The 20,024-nt window shown below is 38.9% G+C and overlaps 1 protein-coding gene across 1 annotated transcript in view; it reads right to left on the bottom strand.

Annotated features, from left to right (window-relative positions):
* GDPD4 (glycerophosphodiester phosphodiesterase domain containing 4) overlaps positions 1 to 20,024 on the bottom strand; it is a 137,097-nt gene that overhangs the window by 1,744 nt on the left and 115,329 nt on the right. Inside the window, exons 13-15 of the mRNA XM_066249654.1 lie at positions 7,093 to 7,240; positions 5,605 to 5,687; positions 4,778 to 4,830 (exon numbers count right to left, since the gene is read on the bottom strand). Of these exons, the coding sequence (XP_066105751.1) occupies positions 4,778 to 4,830; positions 5,605 to 5,687; positions 7,093 to 7,240 (284 nt within the window). The remainder of the gene's footprint in view (positions 1 to 4,777; positions 4,831 to 5,604; positions 5,688 to 7,092; positions 7,241 to 20,024) is intronic.

The raw sequence follows: 20,024 nt of genomic DNA, 5'->3' as shown, positions 1-20,024 counted from the left end.
TAAGTATATTTATAAATACCTTTTATCAGATTGAGAAAGTTTCATTCCTATTCCTTGTTTTCCCAGAAACTCTTTGGGCCAAGACTCTTCTTTGTGGTGATATTTTTGATATATGAATTTGAATCTCATAGACAGTGGTTATCACAAATTTCTATTTCTCCTTTTCTAAGTTCTGGTAAGTTATATGCTAAGGAATAATCTACTTCATTTAAGTTGTCAAATTTAATGACGTAAAAGTGTTCATAATTTTACTTAAATTTTTATTAATTGATTTTAGAGATAGAGAAGAAGGGAGAAGGAAAGAGAGGGAGAAACATCAATTTGTTGTTCCACCTATTTATGCCTTCATTGGTTGATTCCTGTACGTGCTCTGACTGGAGAGTGAACCCACAACCTTGGCCTATCGGGATGATGCTCTACCAACTGAGCTACCTGGCCAGACCATAAGTTTCTTTTTGTGTCTAGGATCTGGAGGGATATTCCCTCTTTTATTCATCATTAATTATATAGGCAACCTCTATTTCTCTCTCATCTTGCTAAGATATTATAAATTTTATTAAACTTTATGAAGACTCTTTACTTTTTATTTTCTCTATTGTATCTTTTCTATTTTATTGATTCTGCTATCTTGAGTATTTCCTTTTTTTACTTGAGGTAAAATGTACTTTTTATAGATTCTTAAAGTAGAAACTTAGTCAATATTAAACCTTTCTTCCTTCTAACTTTTAAAGTTACAAATTTCCAAGTCTCTTAGCTATACCCCACAGATTCTGCTGTTATATGAGCATTCTTTTAGTTTAAAATATTTAATATCTGATTTACTTTGTGATTTATTCCTTGATCAATGGGAACTTAAAAATACATTAATTTCCAGCATTTAGGGGCTTATCTAGATATTTTATTCATATTTGCTTTTAATCTAATTTTATTGTGGTCACAGAACATACTCTGTAAGATTCTAGTCTTTTGAAATTTATTTACGATACTTATTTTAGGGCTCGTCATGTGATCTCTATTGGCAAATATACCATGTACATTTAAACATATTGTATACCCTTTCAGTTGTTGGGGATTTTGTATTATATTGATGTGGGTGAAACTGTTGTTCAGATTTCTGTATCCTTTCTGATTTTTTTTGTATGCTTATTTGGTCTTTCAGATACTGAGAGAGGACTTTTAAAATCTCCAAGTATGATTTCTCTTTCAGTTTTTGTTTTATGTTTTGAAGCTCTGATATTAAGGGCATACACAGTTTTATTTATAATGCCTTCCTGATATATTGACCTTTTCATCATTATGAAATCCATTTTTGTTTTCAGTAATGTTCTATGTTTTGAAGTCTATTTTTTAGATATTATTTCTTATGTTGATTGTTTGCATGGCATATCATTTTCCCCATTCTTTTACTTTGAATCTATTTGTGTCTTTGTATTTTAAGTGTTTCTTTTGTAGACAGCATATGTTTGGGTCTTGCTTTTTTTTTCTATCTAGTTTGACAATCTACTTTTGACTTGAGTATTTGGTTCATTTATAATTAATGTAGTTAATAAAATGGTTGGATTTATGACTACAGTGTTTCAACCTGTTGTCTATTCTTTTCTTTTCTTTTTTTTTGTTTTGCTTCCTTTTCTCTCCTTTTCCTGAACCCATCTGCTATAAGATATATTACCCTCCTATCTTTGAAGAAGTAAGTGGCCATGTTGTGAGAGGGCCATATGACTAGAACTTGCAGGTGAACTCTAGGAGCTCAGAGCAAACTCCTGTTACCAGTGATCAAGAAAACAGGGATAACTTCAGTTCTATAATTGTAAGGAACTAAATTCTGCCAATGACCAGTCAGACTGAAAGAGGACTCTTAAGTCTCAGATGAAGTTGCAGCCCACACCAACACCTTGATTTTAGCCTTCTGAGACTCTGAGCAGAGCACCCAGCTAACCCATGCCTAATTTCCTGACCCATAGAAACTGAGTGAACAGCTTATGTTGTTTTAAGCTGCTAGGTTTATAAAAATTTGTTACACCGCAGTAAAAAATGAATATATACAGCAATAATCTAAGCACAGAAATTAGTCTAAAAATAAAAATGAACAGTCTTGGTAACCTATGAAATAATATCAAACTAACATATATGTAACTGGAATACCAGAAAAAAGGAAGAGGCAGAAAAATATTTGGAAAAGTAAAAACTAAAATTTTATCCAATTTGATGAAAATTATACTCTGGACTGACCTAAGTAGTTAAGTAAATCCCAAACATGGTAAAGAAACACACATACACCATATACACCAAGGTACACCATAATCAAATTACTAAAAACCAGTAACAAAAGAAATGGTCATAAAAAGCAGAGAAAAAAACATTATTATAAGTAGAGGAACAAAGAAAATGAAAGACTTATTTTTTTCTTGGAAAACTTTTCATATGAAACATAAGACAGAAGATAAAGGACTGACTTCTTTAAAAATATATTCTAAAGCTAGGAAGGCGTTGAACGCCTTCTGGTGGCAGCAGCCGCACTTCCTCATCCTGGGGTGGTTGTGGTACAAGATGTACTTAAATTAGGCAAAACTAGTTTCTGTAACAGCAAACTAAACACTTTTAAAAACAGAAAAACTTACTGATTTATTATCCTTTAAGCACAATGGGGAATTGAAGTCAAGTTAAATGTATACTTTTTCTAAGGCATTATAGCCATGTCCTTCTTTCAAATGTATACAAATCTTTAAATTTTCCTTCAACACTTCTTGCCCATCCATAATTTTCTCACCAGTTTCATGTTCTTTTAATTTATTTTATTTTATTACAGAGACAGAGAGAGAGAGTCAGAGAGAGGGATAGACAGGGACAGACAGACAGGAACGGAGAGATGAAAAGCATCAATCATTAGTTTTTCGTTGCACATTGCGACACGTTAGTTGTTCATTGATTGCTTTCTCATATGTGCCTTGACCACGGGCCTTCAGCAGACCGAGTAACCCCTTGCTTGAGCCAGCCACCCTGGATCCAAGCCGGTGAGCTTTTGCTCAAACCAGATGAGCCCACGCTCAAGCTGGCGACCTCGGGGTCTCGAACCTGGGTCCTTGGCATCGTAGTCCGACGCTTTATCCACTGTGCCACCGCCTGGTCAGGCTTCTTTTAATTTCTTAGCTGGATTATTGTTATGGGCTGAATTGTCTGTCCCCAAAATTCACATGGTGAAGCAGTAACCTCAAAAATCTAACTGTACTTGGAGATAGAGCCTTTAAAGAGCTGATTAAAATGAGGCCATGAGGGTGGGCTCGAATCCAGTCTGACTGCAGAAGAGAAAATGTGGACACACACAGAGGCAGGGAAGATGTGTGTGCACAGAGGAGAGGGGGTGAGGACGCAGCAAGCAGGTGGCCACCTGCAAGCCAAGAGCAGAGCGCTCAGAAGAGGCCAAACCTGCTAACGCACTGATCTTGAATTCCTAGCCTCCAGAACTGTGAGAAAATTAATTTCTGTTGTTTAACTGGCTCCATCTGTGCTAGTTGTTATGGCAGTCTTCGTTTACCCATACAACCACTGAATACTGCTAGAGATCTGGAATACAGCCAGGACAGTGATATTGAAATCCATGAAACTCAGAGTTACCTGGCAACACTCTGCTCTTCAAGGGAGTTAGGCAATCTTTGTTTGAACCCTCAGTTTCACAGTACCAAAGATCACTGTCTTCTATTTAATTTATTCAAGTTTCTGAACTTACTTTCCTCATGGTCCCTGCGGTTCTATCCCTAAGTACGCTGCTCACAAAAATTAGGGGACATTTTATTGCTGCATGTTCATTTTGAAATATCCCCTAATATATTACATCAGTTCAACCCTCTGCCCACTGGTGCACAGCATCTCAGGATAGTCACCCCTGTCCACAAGAAATGAAATTAAGACATGAATTTGCAACTTTACTTAAGGCTCAGAGGGACTATGGAAAGATATCGTATTGTGTACTGCACAGCCCTCTGCCTTCTAATTGGTTTTTCCTTTGACAGCAAACTGGCTTTCCAAACCAATAACTAGTGATTATCACCACAACTTTTTGAAAACTAACTCGAACTTCCCTTACTCCCCTACCCCAAATTCTTCTGCTAAATAATGTTATTCTGTCAGTTCATCCCTTTTCACAGCAAACTAAGCATATTGTTCCTTTATTTGAAATCCATTTGCCATCTCCTGATTGTTTATATGCAGAGCCTAGGCTCTCATCCAGCATTTCAGGATCTCTGCAGTGTTCTCCTTCACCCTCCAAAACACGGCACCCACAACTGAAGCCCCAAAAAGCACCTTCAGCCCTAATGGGCACAGAAGCCTCCTGGTCCTAGACCTAGGTGTCTGGCCCAATGGTGTCAATTCCTATCCTTTTGTCTGCTTCTTCACTGTCTGTGTGGCCAACCCTCCCCTCTGTTGGACCACCCTCCATTTTCCAGTTATCTTCAGCCCCTGTCAGAGTGCCTGGCTCAAAGTGGGTACTCAAGAACTGTGTGATGAAAAACTACATGAGCAAGCAACTTCCATGCTTGTTCAGCATGAAAAAATACCATCTTCAGCAACTTCCAAAGGATCTCATTGCTTAGAGAATGAAGTCCAAAATGAAACCTGATGTCAAGGCATTTCCAGAATCTGTGTCCCACTACACTTCTCAAATTTTCTTTAGTTCCCACCCTTCAATTCCCAGACTCCCTCAGCCCTTGTCAGAGACATGAAAAGCAGACCCTGTGTCCGGGAGGGCAATGGTAGCAGGGGGGTAGGCCTCTGACTTTACCTATGTGACTGCTGGTGCTTTCGAAGTCTGTTTCTTTTTGGTTCTCTCTCCACCTGGAAGGAAGAAGACTAACCGTGAACCTTGTAGACCTTTTCCAGAAATAACAATAATCCAGGCTGTCTCCAGAAAAGGAACATTATCCAGTAAAATTCTCAGTTAAGCAGAGAGGGCTTGTTTTTTTTCCCTTTAAAGGATAACTCACAAATGAAGAAAGGATGGCATGATGAGGTCTACACAGCCATGGTCTCCTCTAGCTAAAATTATTCTACCAGGATGTTTCCTCTCCCACCTTGAACCTTGCAATCCTGTAGGATTTGCCCCGCAAGGATTCTCAAATGTCATTTGCTTGAACAGATAAAGACTGTGGCCTGAAAGGGGCAGTAATTTTCCCAGGGCCACCCAACAACTAAGGGGCAAAGTCAGGGCTAAAACCCAGGCTTCCAGGTTGGTGAGCTTGCTGTTTACACAGCACCCTGCCCTGTACAGTTCTGTGGACAGTGGGAGATGGCGGCACTTGTTCTGGACAACCGTCAACCTCTGTCCCCTCACAACTGATCCACATTGAGTCTGTGCTAACAGGCTTAACTGAGCTTCAGTGACAGTCCTTATCCTCAGAGTACCTGTGCTGAGGAGGTGGGAGGGTGTGAGGAGCTGCAGGCAGCATGAGGAGTAATGAAAGGTTCAGATGATTAACCCTGTCTTCCTGAGAACTTGCCATAAGAGATCACAAGGAAGGGTGCGCTACTGTTTTTACTCAACTTTCCATAAGAACCATTTATACTTTTATTTTTGGAAAAATTTATTTAAAATTACAAACATATGCTTACCAGTGAAAATAAAATATGGCAACAATGAAAATTGCAGAAACACAATCCAGGAAAATCCACAAGGTCTTATAATAAGTTGGAGTCTGCAAAATAGAAAACAAACCACAGTCCAAGAACTTCATAGTTGGAAAGGATTTCAGATCATATGGCTGCATCCCTTGCTCACTGCAGGGTTGGTTTGGAGGGGCAGCAGACCAGGTGGAGGAAGCTCGTTTGAGGTGGTGGTCTCACACACGATACCAGCTGCTGTCCTAACAATCACCCCTTCCATGTGTGGGGGCTGTACAAGGGATAAAAGTCCACGCCCTTCATCTCCCTTGCCCTCGACACAGAGGCCTGAGGGAGTCCCAGAGAAGTCACATAGCAAGTCTGCTCTGCACCCAGGGCTGTAGCCCAAGTTCCTGGAGTTCCACTGCTCTGTGCCGTCAGCTGTCATGGCTTCCCAAACCTGCCTGTGCATCCAAGTCTGCCTGGGCAGCTTTAGTAATGCAGGCTCCTGGGTCTCTCTACAGACCTCAGGCCTTAGAATTCCTGCATTTTCAACAAGCTCCCCAGGCGATACTAAAGCAACCAGCCGTGAGCCAGTGTTTAGAAATCCTTGTTCTATATCACGATGCTTCATGTAAGCAGGTTGAAATTATAATTCTCCCCTCCATACTCTTTGCCTGAATCACCCACATCCCTGAGCTCCGTCTCCTGGGGCCTCTTGTGTGAGTTTTCTAAGTCCCTGGTTTGATCCCCCCTTTCCTTCTTCACTGTCCCCCTCCAATTTACTTGATGTTACTGGGGCTGGCACTTTTCATTCTTTCTTAGTCCATTCTCCACCCTATCTTAAGGTCTTTCCTTGGACTGATTAATAATATTAACAATAACTGACACTGATGATCATGATCATAATAATATGACAACTAACAATTAATGAGCATTTATAGGAGCTAAGAAAGTGTTCTAAGTGCTTTATCACATCTAATCCTCACAATAACCCTACTAGACAGGTACAGTAGAAGCTCTTAAATTCCACTAAACTGAGGCTCCTAACCCCCTCTGGGAGCATACTGACTGATGCCCAGCCGGCTCCAGGATGTACACCAGGTGAGCATCCCCAAGCAACACCAAGAATGAGTTGTTTTTGCTCCCCAAATGGCTTAGAACAGTTGTATTCTTTGTTATAATTGTGCAGTATAATTAAATGTTACTTAAATCTGCAAAATCTCAGTTTAAAAAAACAGTGTACAATGGTGCAGTCTGTTTCTCCCTTCACCTTGAATCTGGACTTGGCCATGTGATTTTCTTTGGCCAACGGAACATTTCTAAGTTCACAGGAGGATCTGTAGGAGGGAAGGGAGAATGCCACAATTCCAAAAGGGTAGGTGTCTCTGCTCTTAAGAAGCTCCCCGGGGGGCCGCACAGTAGACAATGCACAGGACGGGACTGTGCAGAGACTCGCATTATACAGACTTGGAAGGACAATCTGAACAGTCAGCTCACCATGAAGTAGTAAGGGTGATTTATCTGTCTCAGGAGCTGAATGTCGTCTGTGGTCACTGAGTTAATGCTGCAGCACCAGGCCAGTGAGAAGAGCCAAGGCTCATTGATGAGGTATAAATTGATGGTGATGTTATTTGCTTTATAATCACTAGAACAAAAACAGATGCCACAGGGGATTTAGACTTCATCTTACTCTCATTATCTAAAAGGGGAACAGCCATCATGTCTGTGAAATGATGATTGTTTAAATCCCAGAAGCAGCTGGTCCTGAAACAACTTGTAAGATGACATGCAGAATGGGCTCATGTTGCAATGAGATAAAGGACTGCATTTCATAGCGCTATTCCCATACCAGCAGTGGTGTGTTATCAAACTGGATGGCCTAAGCACTAAGCCTTAGGGCCTAAGGGAAAGTAAAGGAAGAAAAAACAGAAAAGAAAAGCCCTCTTTGAAGTATTTGCCAATTGCCAAGGTATAAATAAAAAATGTTCTGACCATAGTCAATTTCAAGCTACCAATGGTAAAACAGGTTTGCAGTTTCTCAATCTGTAGTAACAGGCTCCCACAGCTGGTATGAGCCAGCTCGAGCACACTATTGCGTACCAAGTATGCTTACTTCCTTCAGAGCACTTACCACCCTCTATTCTATTTGCTCCCCTATCAGTCTTCTTTTCTTGAGTGTAAGCAAATTAAATGCAGAAACTGTCTTACTCATCTTTGTATATCCTGTACTTAGGATAATAGCTGTCTTCAAAGTAGTAATTGAAGGAATGAATGAATTCCCATCTGGTGAATATTTAAATTTCAAATATAAAGAATTTTTATGAACACTGAGTAGAGGAAATGGGACACAACTTTTCCCAGTACACTAAATGCCAGTAGATACTTGTGCACTGTTTACAGAGACAGGAAGGAAATAACTAGAGTAACATCTAGTAATTCTAATCAAGTTGTCATTTTCAGGGATTAAACTTTTTCATAATTCTTTAATTAAAATTTTAAATTTATTGTGTTAACATGGATTCAAGTGTCCCACTCAATTTAACACCTTCAACCTCCCACAATGTGCCCCCCCATTACACCCTATTGCCCCTCTCCCTACCTCTGTCTCCCTCTTTGCTCTGGGATTTGCTGTCCTGTTATTTGCATCTATGTGTTATGTATATATAATTTCACTAATCCCTTCACCTTCTCTGATCTCGTCCCCTGTACCCCTTCCCTCTGACAGCTGTCCCTTTGGTCCCTGTGACCCCACCTATGCCTCTATTCTGTTCCTCAGTTCACCGTGTTACTTAGATTCCACATATAAGTGAGATCATAAGATATTTGTCTTTCTCTGCCTGGTTTATTTCACTTAGCATAATAATCTCCAGATCCATCCATGCCATTGCAAAAGGTAAGACTGCATTCTTCTTCACAGATGTTTAGTATTCCATTGTATATATGTACCACAGCTTTTTTATCCACTCGTCCACTGTCAGACACTTGGATTGTTTCCAGATCTTGGCTACTGTAAACAATGCTGCCAAAACATAAGGGTGCATATCTTCTTTTTAATTGGTGTTTTGGAATTCTTAGGATATATTTCTTAAAATGGGATAAGGCAGTTTCATTTTTAATTTTTTTTGAAAAAGTGCCATATAGTTTTCCACAGTAGCTGCACAAGTCTGCATTCCCACCAACCATGCAGGAGGGTTCCCTTTTCTCCACACCCTCACCAGCACTTATTGTGTATTTATTTGTTAATGAGAGTCATTCAGACAGTTGTGAGGTGGTTTTAATTTGCTTTTCTCTGATTAGTGATGTTGAGCATTTTTTCATATGCCTATTGGCCATCTGTATGTCCTCTTTGGATAAGTGTCTATTCACATCCTTTGCCCATTTTTTAATTGGATTGTTTACCTTCCTGGTGTTGACTTTTAGGAAGTGTTTTTATAAATTTTGGTTATTAACCTCTGATCAGATGTATTGGCAAAAATATTCTCTCGTTGAGTGAGTTGCCTTTTTATTTTGTTAATGGTTTCTTTTGCTGTGCAAAAGCTTTTTAGTTTGATATAGTCCCATTTGTTTATTTTGTCCTTTATTTCACTTGCCCGTGGAGATATATCAGCAAAAATATTGCTACAAAAGATACTGGAGAGTTTATTGCCTATGTTTTCTTCCAAAATGTTTATGGCTTCATGACCTACATTTAAATCTTTTACCCATTTTGAATTTATTTTTGTGAATGGTGTAAGTTGGTGGACTAGTTTCATTTTTTGCATGTACCTGTCCAATTTTCCCATCACTATCTATTAAAGAGACTGTCTTTACTCCATTGTATGCTCTTGCCTCCTTTGTCAAATATCAATTGACCATAAAAGTGTGGGTTTATTTCTGGGTTCTCTGTTCTATTCCATTGATCTGTATGCCTGTTCTTATGCCAGTACCAAGCTGTTTTAATTACAATGGCCTTGTAGTATAACTTGATATCAAGAACTATGATACCTCACACTTTATTCTTCATATTCAAGATTGCTGAGGCTATTTGGGTTCTTTTTTTGGTTCCGTATAGATTTTTGAAATATTTGTTCTAGATCTATGAAGTATGCCAATGGTTTTAATAGGAATTACATTAAATCTATAGATTGCTTTGGGTAGTATGGGCATTTCAATGATGTTAACTCTTCTTATCCATGAACTCGGTATTTGCTTCCACTTCTTTGTATCTTCCTCGGTTTCTTTTTTCAATGTCTTATAATTTTCTGAGTACAAGTCTTTTACCTCCTTGGTTAAAGTTATTCCTAGGTACTTTTTTGTTATTGTTTTTGTTGCAATAGTGAAGGGTATTGTTTCCTTAATAAATCTTTTTTTTTTTTCATTTTTTTTTTTTTTTAATTTTTCTGAAGCTGGAAACAGGGAGAGACAGTCAGACAGACTCCCGCATGCGCCCGACCGGGATCCACCCGGCACGCCCACCAGGGGCGACGCTCTGCCTACCAGGGGGCGATGCTCTGCCCATCCTGGGCGTCGCCATGTTGCGACCAGAGCCACTCTAGCGCCTGAGGCAGAGGCCACAGAGCCATCCCCAGCGCCCGGGCCATCTTTGCTCCAATGGAGCCTTGGCTGCGGGAGGGGAAGAGAGAGACAGAGAGGAAAGCGCGGCGGAGGGGTGGAGAAGCAAATGGGCGCTTCTCCTGTGTGCCCTGGCCGGGAATCGAACCCGGGTCCTCCGCACGCTAGGCCGACGCTCTACCGCTGAGCCAACCGGCCAGGGCTCCTTAATAAATCTTTAAAAAAAAATTTTAATGTATTGATTCTAGCAAAGAGAGAGGAAGGGAGACAGAGAGACAGGAACATCAATCTGTTGCTGTATGTGTCCTGACCAGCACATACACTGTATGTGTCAAACCAGCAGCCTCTGTGCTTCAGGTCAAAACTCTAACCAACCGAGCTAGCTGGCCAAGGCCTTAATTACTCTTTATGATAGTTTATTGTTGGTGTATAAAAATGCCACTGATTTCTGAATATTAATTTTATATCCTGCCATCTTACTAAATTCATTTACAGGTTTAGTAGTTTTTTGGCTGAGACTTTAGGGTTTTCTATGTACAGTATCATGTCATCAGCAAATAATGAGTTTTACTTCTTTTCCAATTTGGATGCCTTTAATTTCTTCCTCTTGTCTGATTGCTGTGGCTAGGACTATGTTGAATAAGCATGATGAAAGGGGGCACCCCTGCCTTGTTCCTGATTTTAGGGGGATTGCTTTAAATTTTTGCCCATTGAGTATGATGTTGGCTCTCAGTTTGTCATATATGGCCTTTATTATGTTGACGTGTGTTCCTTGTATTCCCACTTTGCTCAGAGTTTTTATCGTAAATGGGTGTTGGCTTTTATCAAATGCTTTTTCTGCATCTGTTGATATGGTCATGTGATTTTTATCCCTCATTTTGTTTATGTTGATGAATCACATTTACTGATTTGTGAATATTATACCAGCCTTGCCTCCATGGAATAAATCTCACTTGATCATGAGGTATGATCTTTTTAATGTATTGCTGGATCTGGTTTGATAATATCTTGTTGAGAATTTTAGCATCTATGTTTATCAGGGATATTGACCTATAGTTTCCTTTCTTTGTAGTGTCTTTACCTGGTTTTGGAATGAGGATAATGCTTACCTCATAAAATAATCTTGGAAGTCTTCCCTGCTCTTGAATTTTTTGGAATAGCTTGAGAAAGATAGGTGCTAGTTCTTCTTTTGAATGTTTAGTAAAATTCGTCTATGAAGCCATCCGGTCCGGGACTTTTATTTGCTGGGAGTTTTTTGATAACTGTTTCAATTTCATTTGTTGTAATTGGTCTGTTTAGGGTTTCTAATTCTTTCAGATTGCATTTTGGAAGATTGTATGTTTCTAGTTATTTATCCATTTGCCTACATTGTCTAATTTTTTAGCATGTAGTTCTTCAAAGTATTTTCTTACAATCCTTTGTATTTCTGTGATGTCAATTATTACTGTACCTCTTTCATTTCTAATTTTATTTATTTGGGTCCTCTCTCTTTTTTTCTTGATGAATCTGGTTAAAGGTTCATCAATCTTGTTTAGCTTTTCAAAACATCAGCTCTTGGTTTCATTTATGTTTTGTATTTTTTTTAAACCTCCATGTCACTTATTTTTGCTCTGATGTTTATTATTTTCTTTCTTTTACTTCCTCAGGGCCTTATTTGTTGTTCATTTTCTAGTTCTTTTAGGTGCCAAGTTAGGTTGTTTATTTGAGCTTTTTCTTGCTTCTTAATGTATGCCTATAATACTATGAATTTCCCTCTCAGGACTGCTTTTCCTTTGTCCCACAGATTTTGCATTTCTGTATATTCATTTTCATTTGTTTCAGGAACATTTTTAATTTATTTCTTATATGATTGTTAGCCCATGTGTTATTTAATAACATGGTATTTAGCCTTAAAGTTTTGAATGTTTTTTTTAGTTTTTATATTGTAGTTGATTTCTAGTTTCATGCCATTGTGATCAGAGATGTTGAATATGATTTCAATCTTTTAAAATTTATTGAGACTTGTTCTGTGTCCTAAGATGTGGTCTATCCTAGAAAATGTATTATAAGCACTTGAAAAGATATTCTGCTGCTTTGGGGTAAAATGCTCTGAAGATATCAATTAAATTCAGTTGATATAGTGTGCCATGTAAGGCCACTGTTTCTCTGTTGATTATCTGTCTGGACGATTTATCCATTGATTTTAATGGGGTATTAAAATTCTCTGCTACTATAGTATTGCTGTCAATCTCACCCTTTATGTCTATCAAAATCTGCTTTATATATTTAGGTGCTCCTATATTGGGTTGCATAAATATTTACAATGGTTATATCCTCTTGTTGGATTGCTCCCTTCATCCTTATGTAGTGACCTTCCTTGTCCCTTATGATAGCCTTTATTTTAAAGGCTATTTTGTCAGATATAAGTATTGCTACCCAGATTTTTCTTCATTTCCATTTGCATGAAATATTTTTTTCCATCCCTTCACTTTCAGTCTTTGTGTATCTTTTGTTCTAAGATGGGTCTCTTGTAGACAACATATATATGGTCTTGTTTTCTTTCTTTTTAAAATTTTTTGACAGAGACAGAGAGAGACTCAGAGAGAGGAACAGATAGGGACACACAGACAGGAAGGGAGAGATGAGAAGCATCCATTCTTTGTTGTGGCACCTTAGTTGTTCATTGATTGCTTTCTCATATGTGCCTTGATGGGGGCTACAGCAGAGCAAGTGACCCCTTGCTAAAGCCAGCGACTTTTGGGCTCAAGCTAGTGACCATGGGGTCATGTCTATGATCCCATGCTCAAGCCAGTGACCCCATGATCAAGCTGGTGAGCCCATACTCAAGCCAGCTCTTGTTTTCATAGCCATGCAGCTACCTTACTTTTTTTATTGGAACATTTAGTCCACTTACATTTAAGGATATTATTGATATGTACTTATGTATTGTCATTTTATTCTTTAAACCTACAATCCTCTTTCTCTTGATTTCTTTTTTCCTTTGCTTTTTTTTTTATAGCAGATCTTTTTAACATTTCTTGCAGTACTGGTTTGTTTGTAATGAACTTCTTGAGCCTTTTTTGTTGTTGGGAAGTTCTTTATTTCTACTTCAATTTTAAATTATAGCTTTGCTGAATAAAGAAGTCTTGGTTGTAGGTTCTTGTTTTGCATCACTTTGAATGTTTCCTGCCAATTCCTTCTGACCTGAAGTGTTTCTGTTGAGAAGTTAGATGGCATCCTTCTGGGGGCTCCTCTATAGGTAATTAACTGCTTTTCTCTTTTAGCTTTTAGTGTTCTTTCTTTTTCTATTAACTTTGGCATTTTAATTATGATGTATATTGTAGGCCTCCTTGGGTTCTTATTTAATGGAACTCTGTGCTTCTTGAACTTGTATGGCATTTTCCTTCATCAATTTAGGGAAACTTTCAGCTATGATTCCTTCAAACAAGTTCTCTATCCCTTATTCATTCTCTTCTCCTTCAGGAATCCCTATGATGTGGATTTTGTTTCTCTTTATGTTGTCCAGAACTCCTAAGAACACCTCTTAGCATTTCCTCAGTCTTTTTGTGCCTCCTTTTGTTTTGCTGTTGTACTTCTGTGCTTATGTTTATCTTGTCTTCTATATTGCTGATTTGATTCTCTGCTTCATCTAGCATGCTGTTAATTCCTTCTAGTGCAGCCTTCAATTCTGATATTCTATTTGTCATTTCTGACTGTTTCTTTTTATGATTTCAATGTCTTTTTTGATGCTTCCTATCTCTTTAGGTGCTCATTATGTCCATCCATTGTGGCTCTACGATCTTTGAGCATCCTAAAAATCATTATTTTATACTCTGCATCTGATAGTTTGGTTACTTCCATTTTATTTAGTTCTTTTTCTAGGGATTTCTCCTGTTGATTCATTTGGGTCACATTTCTTTGTCTGTCAATTTTGTCTGTGTATTAGGTAGCACTGTCTAACTGAAATTTTTGTAGTGTCTTTATGAGAAAGGTGGGCTTGGTGGTACTGGCCTCAAGGCCGCCTGTTTTCCTTGTTCTAAGAATGCTTCTTGAGGGTATTAATTTCCCCCTGTTGTATATGAGTATTGAATGCAGTTGATCCTTTCATGGGTACAGTTATCCCTTCAGGCTGGTTTCCTTTAGGGTCAACCTTGATCATGTGTATTACACACTGTGCAATGTCTGTCCTGTTGGGCGTGTTTATTCTCCACAGTGTCTGGTGCCTGCTAGATTCCTCCTTTGGGCGTGCTGCTTGTGTAGCTAGCCAAGTCTAGGGTTGGTTCAATCTGCCTCCCACCACCAGTTGTGTTGGTTCTAGATCTTCTTGGGTTGGCATCAGCTGTTGTTTGTAACCTGCTGTGGGCTACCTTTTTGCAGCTACTGCTCTTTTTGCTGTTTGTGCCTGTGCTTTCTGTGCCTGGGAAGGGGCCAACCTGTGTATAAGGATAAGCTTCCTCCTGTTTAGAGGTGACAGCAGCTCCATAAAAGCCCCAAGCTTTGTAAGATCTGCCTCCACTTTTCAGCTGCTCCTCTTGCAGCTGCCTGGTCTCCCCACAGTCTTCTGTAGAAAGACTATACTGTGGACTCAGACTGGCCTCACACCACAACCCCTCTATAAGTTGCAAGATTGCTGGGTTAGGGCAGCTGAAGTTGAGAATACAACATTAGTAGGACCCCCTATTTCAGGGGTTTCTTGGTCAGGAGCCAGTATGGCGAAAGTGGGCCCCTACTACAGAGCCTAATTTCTCAGCCATTGCTGGATACTCCAATTCTATTTCTCCCCAGTGAGGTGAGCAGCAGGTTCAGATTGGGTGGCGCTGAGAGTTCCCTCTGCAGAAGTTCTTCCAGCTGGGGAGCCTCTGGTCTCAGCAAGGAAGACTGAGAGAGTCCTCTTCTGAGGCTGATTGTGCCCCCCACCCCAGAAAAACTCCTTGACCAAATCCAACAATAGATTCAGGGGACCCACACCTTGAATGTCCATGTTCTAAGCCTCTTTCCCTTCCCTTATGGAACCTAGCCCAGTGGGGCCAGATATCCAGCACCCAGGGCAGCTGACTGTGAAGCTCCACCCTGTTCAATGCATGAGAGCCACTGTGCCCATGCTGATCACAGAAAGCAGAACTCATCTTAGCTGGGCCAGGTGTCTGATGATCCCTCCCTTAAGACATGCCACCAGCAAGGGTTGTTAGGTCCTGAGCTGATGTTCGTTGCAGCTGGACACTGGATATGCCAGCCCTGAGCCCCCCTGGAAGGAACCAGGCATAGACCAGTGGAGGACACTGCCCATGACTGGCCCTTAGCAACCTTCTTGGAGCTACAAGCAATCCAGAGTTTGTGGTTGCCTCTGCTGGATCCAGGGGCTCATGGAAATACCAAGCCACCCAGCTAGGCTGGCTTTTACCCATACTGGACCTCAGGGAAGGTCAACAAAAGGACCAAGGTCAGGGATTAAACTTTATACACTATGTAAAGCCTTTAAAAATTTTTCAATCCTGAGATAGTATAGCATATTAGAAATGGCTCTGTACAGCTTGGCCATGAATCCCACCTTTTTCATATATCAGCTTGGCAAGTTCTTAGGCTCATTATATCAATTGTAAAATAAAAACAACAATACTACCTTTGCAGGAGTATTGTCAATTAGCTATCCAAAAAGTCTCTAAGATAATTCTACAGATCACCTAAAGATAAATAGAGAAAAAACAAACAAACAAGAAAACAGTCGTAAAAAAGTACCTTTTTATTTTTTGAAACCAACACAATCATATTTTTATTTGGTAATAATGAACAGATAGAAAAATATTTAAATGCTTCAGTACAAAAAAAACAACTGACCCTAACCAGTGGTGGCACAGTCGATAAAGCATCGACCTGGAATGCTGAGATCAGGTTCAAAACCCTCAAGTCACCAGTTTGAGTGTGGGCCTATCTGGCTTGAGTTCAGGGTCACTGGCTTGAGCATGGGATCATCAACATAATCTCGTGGTTGCTAGCTTGAGCCCAAAGGTCACTGGCTTGAGCAAGGGGTCACTGGCTTGGCTAGAGCCCTCCTGTCAAGGCATCAATGAACAACTAAAGTGCCACAAGTATGAGTTGATGCTTCCCATCTCTCTCTTTTCCTGTCTCTTTCTCTCTCTCTCCCTGTCTCTCTCTCTCACACACATACATATACAAAATCAACTGGGAAAAAAAAAAACCAGTAATGCAGAAAGTAAGGAGCACACAAGCTATAAAGCATGTAGAAATAACAAAATATCAGATAATGGAAACAAAATAACAAATATATACTTACAGAAATGATTGAAATAACAAAATGACAAAACTCTCTTCTTATCAGTAATTATTTTAAGTGGATTAAATTAAAGACAGAGGTTTAATGAATATAAAAACACACGATCCAACTTAGTGCTGTCTATAAGAGGCTCACTTTACATCCAAAGACAGAGATAGATTGCAAGTGAAAGAATTGAAAAAAATATTCCATGCAAAGAGCAACCTAAAAGAACAGGATGGCTGTACTAACATCAGACAGACAAAATGGGATTTATATCAAAAAGGTGACAAGAGACAAAGAAGGATATTATATATTCACAAATCATTAGACACAGCAAGAAGATATAATAATTATAAACACACACCTATTGATAGATGAGCCAAATTTATCAAGTAAAACTGATAAGATTAAAGGGAGAAATAGGCAGCTGTACTATAATAGTTGAGGACTTTAACATTCCACTCTCATATGTACCTTGACCAGACAAGTGCAGGGTTTTGAACCAGCGACCTCAGAGTTCCAAGTCGACGCTTTATCCACTGTGCCGCCACAGATCAGGTCTAACATCCCACTCTCAATAATAAATAGGACAACCAGGCAAAAGTTAAGTAAAGAAATAGAGGACATAAATATAAGAAACTAACTATTTTGAGCAGATACATACAACACTCAAACCAACAATAACAGCATACATATTCTTCTCAAGTGCAGAGGGGGCATTTTCCAGGATAGACCATATTTGTCCACAAATTAAATCTCAATATATTTAAAATGATAGATATCATACAAAGTATCTTTTCCTACCACAAGAGGATGATGTTAAAAGTCAATAACAGAAGGAAAACTAGAAAATTCACACATTCACAGAATTAAACACCACACTTTCAAACAACCAATGGATGAAAAAAGAAATCACCATGGAGCCCTGGCTGGGTGGCTCAGTAGACGACAAAGGGTTATCCCAGCATGCTGAGGTCTCCATCCCCAGTCAGGGCACACATGAGAAGCAACCAATGGGTGCACAACTAAATAGAACAACTAAATGAAATGAGTCGATGCCTCTCTCTCCCTCTCCCTCTCTCCTTTCCCCCTCCCTTCTTCTTCCTCCCTCTCTCTTTCTCCCAAATCAATGAAAACAATCACAACAAAAATTAGAAAATACTTAGATGAATGAAAATAAAAACACATACAAAAACGCATGATATGAAGCAAAACTGATCTTAGGGAGAAATTTATACCGATAAATGCTTACATTTAAAAAAAGAGAAAGATCTCGAATAAACGACCTAACTTTACAACTTAAGAAGCTAAAAGAGAAGAACACCTTGACCAATCATAACAAGGGGAAGAAAGTCATAAAAATCAGAGAGACATAAACAGAATAGAAAATAGGAAACCAACAAAGCAAATCAATGAAACCAAGTTATTTCTTTGAAAAGAGCAACAAGCCTGACCAGGCGGTGATGCAGTGGGTAGGGCACCTGAAATGCTGATGACCCAGGTTCAAAACTCCAAGGTCACTGGCTTTAGTGTGGGATCACTGGCTCAGTGGAGCCACCCAGTCAAGGCACAATATGAGAAAGCAATCAATGAACAACTAAAGTGGTGCAACTACAAGTTGATGCTTCTCATCGCTCTCCCTTCCTGCCTGCCTCTCTCTCTGTCTCTCTCTCAAGCTTAAAAAAAAAGGGGGAGCGACAAAATTAACAAACCTTTAGCTAGATGGAAATAAAAGAAAATAGTCAAATTACTGAAATCAGAAATGAATGTAAGGACATTATTATAAATTTTATAGAAATAAAAAGTTGTGCATGAGAACTATGAACAATTGTTTCCCAACAAATTGGATAACCTAAATGAAATGGACAAAATCCTAGAAACACAAAACTTACCAAGACTGAATCCTGAATAACTGGAAAATGTGAAAACCTATAATGAGTAAAGAAAATGAATCATTAACCAAAAATCCCCTCCAAATAGAAGTCTTGGAGCTGATGAGTTCACTGGTGAATTACACCTAACATTTATTTATTTATTTTTTACAGAGACAGATAGTGAGTCAGAGAGAGGGATAGATAGGGACAGACAGACAGGAATGGAGAGAGATGAGAAGCATCAATCATTAGTTTTTCCATTGAGCGTTGCAACACGTTAGTTGTTCATTGATTGCTTTCTCATATGTGCCTTGACCATGGGCCTTCAGCAGACCGAGTAACCCCTTGCTTGAGCCAGCGACCTTGGGTCCAAGCTGGTGAGCTTTGCTCAAACCAGATGAGTCTGCACTCAAGCTGGCGACCTCGGGGTCTCGAACCTGGGTCCTTCCACATCCCAGTCCAATGCTCTATCCACTGCGCCACCTCCTGGTCAGGCTACACCTAACATTTAAAGAAGAATTAATATGGTCCCCCTAAGACTGCTACATCTAAAAAATCCCCAATAAGAACGTGAAGGATGTAGAAAAATTGCAACGCTTGTGCACTGTTGGTACAGCAGCTGAGGCAAACAATATGGTGGTTCCTCAAACAATCAGAATTACTATATGACCCAGCAATTCCACTTCTGGGTATACAGGCATATCTGGGAGATACAGTAGGTTCAGTTCCAGACCACCACAATAAAATAAGTATCTCAACAAAGTAAGTTACATGAATTTTATAGTTTCCAAGTGTACATAAAAGTTATGTTTACACCATACTGTAGTTTATTAAGTGTGCAACAGCATTATGGCCAAAATAATAAGATATACACCTTAATTTAAAAATACATTATGCAGATAAAAATGTTAAGTATCATCTAAGCTTTCATCAAGGTGTAATCTTTTTGCTGGTGGAGCATCGTGCCTTGATACTATGGCTGCTAACTGATTAGGGTGGTGGTGGCTGAAGACTGTGGTGGCTGTGGCAATAAAATAAAGACAACAATAAGTTTGCTGCATCAGTTGACTCTTCCTTTCCTAAAGTTGGATTGTATATTTTATCCATTCATTAAATCTTTGTCTTTATTTAATCCATTTAAATTTAAAATAATTACTGATGAGAAGGGACTTTTGTCATTTTGTTACTTTAGTCATTTCTGTAAATATTTGTATTTTGTTTCCATATTCTGATATTTTGTTATTTCTACATGCTTTATAGCTTGTTTGTCCCTTATTTTCTGCATTACTACTTTTTTTTTCAGTTGATTCTTTTTTGTACTGAAACACTTAAATCCTTTTCTCCTTTCCTTTTGTATATATACCTATTTATTTTGTGATTATTATGGGAACTACATTTAACATTCTAAAGTTATAACACCTTTTCAAAAAAATTATACCAGCTTAACTTCAATAATAAACAAAACTCTGTTTCTTTACAGTTCCACTGCTATCCTTTTTGGTTGTTGCTACCAAAAGATACATCTCCATACATTGTATGCCCCCAAAACACAATCACTTTAAAATGCATTAGTCTTTTGAATTATGTAGAAAACAACATGTGAAGTTACAAACTGAAGTTATAATAATACTAACTTTTAAATTAGTAATTGTTTTTTTTCTTTAGGCATATTGGTCTTTTAAATTCAGTAGAAAAGAAAGAGTACATATACTAACCATTATTAAAATAATACTAGATTTTATAACTGTCTA

The sequence above is a fragment of the Saccopteryx bilineata genome, chromosome 1 (genome assembly GCF_036850765.1).
Source record: "Saccopteryx bilineata isolate mSacBil1 chromosome 1, mSacBil1_pri_phased_curated, whole genome shotgun sequence".
Taxonomy (NCBI): Eukaryota; Metazoa; Chordata; class Mammalia; order Chiroptera; family Emballonuridae; genus Saccopteryx; species Saccopteryx bilineata.
Note: the sequence above shows the minus strand (reverse complement) of the source record. Positions and strands in the feature narration are given on the sequence as shown.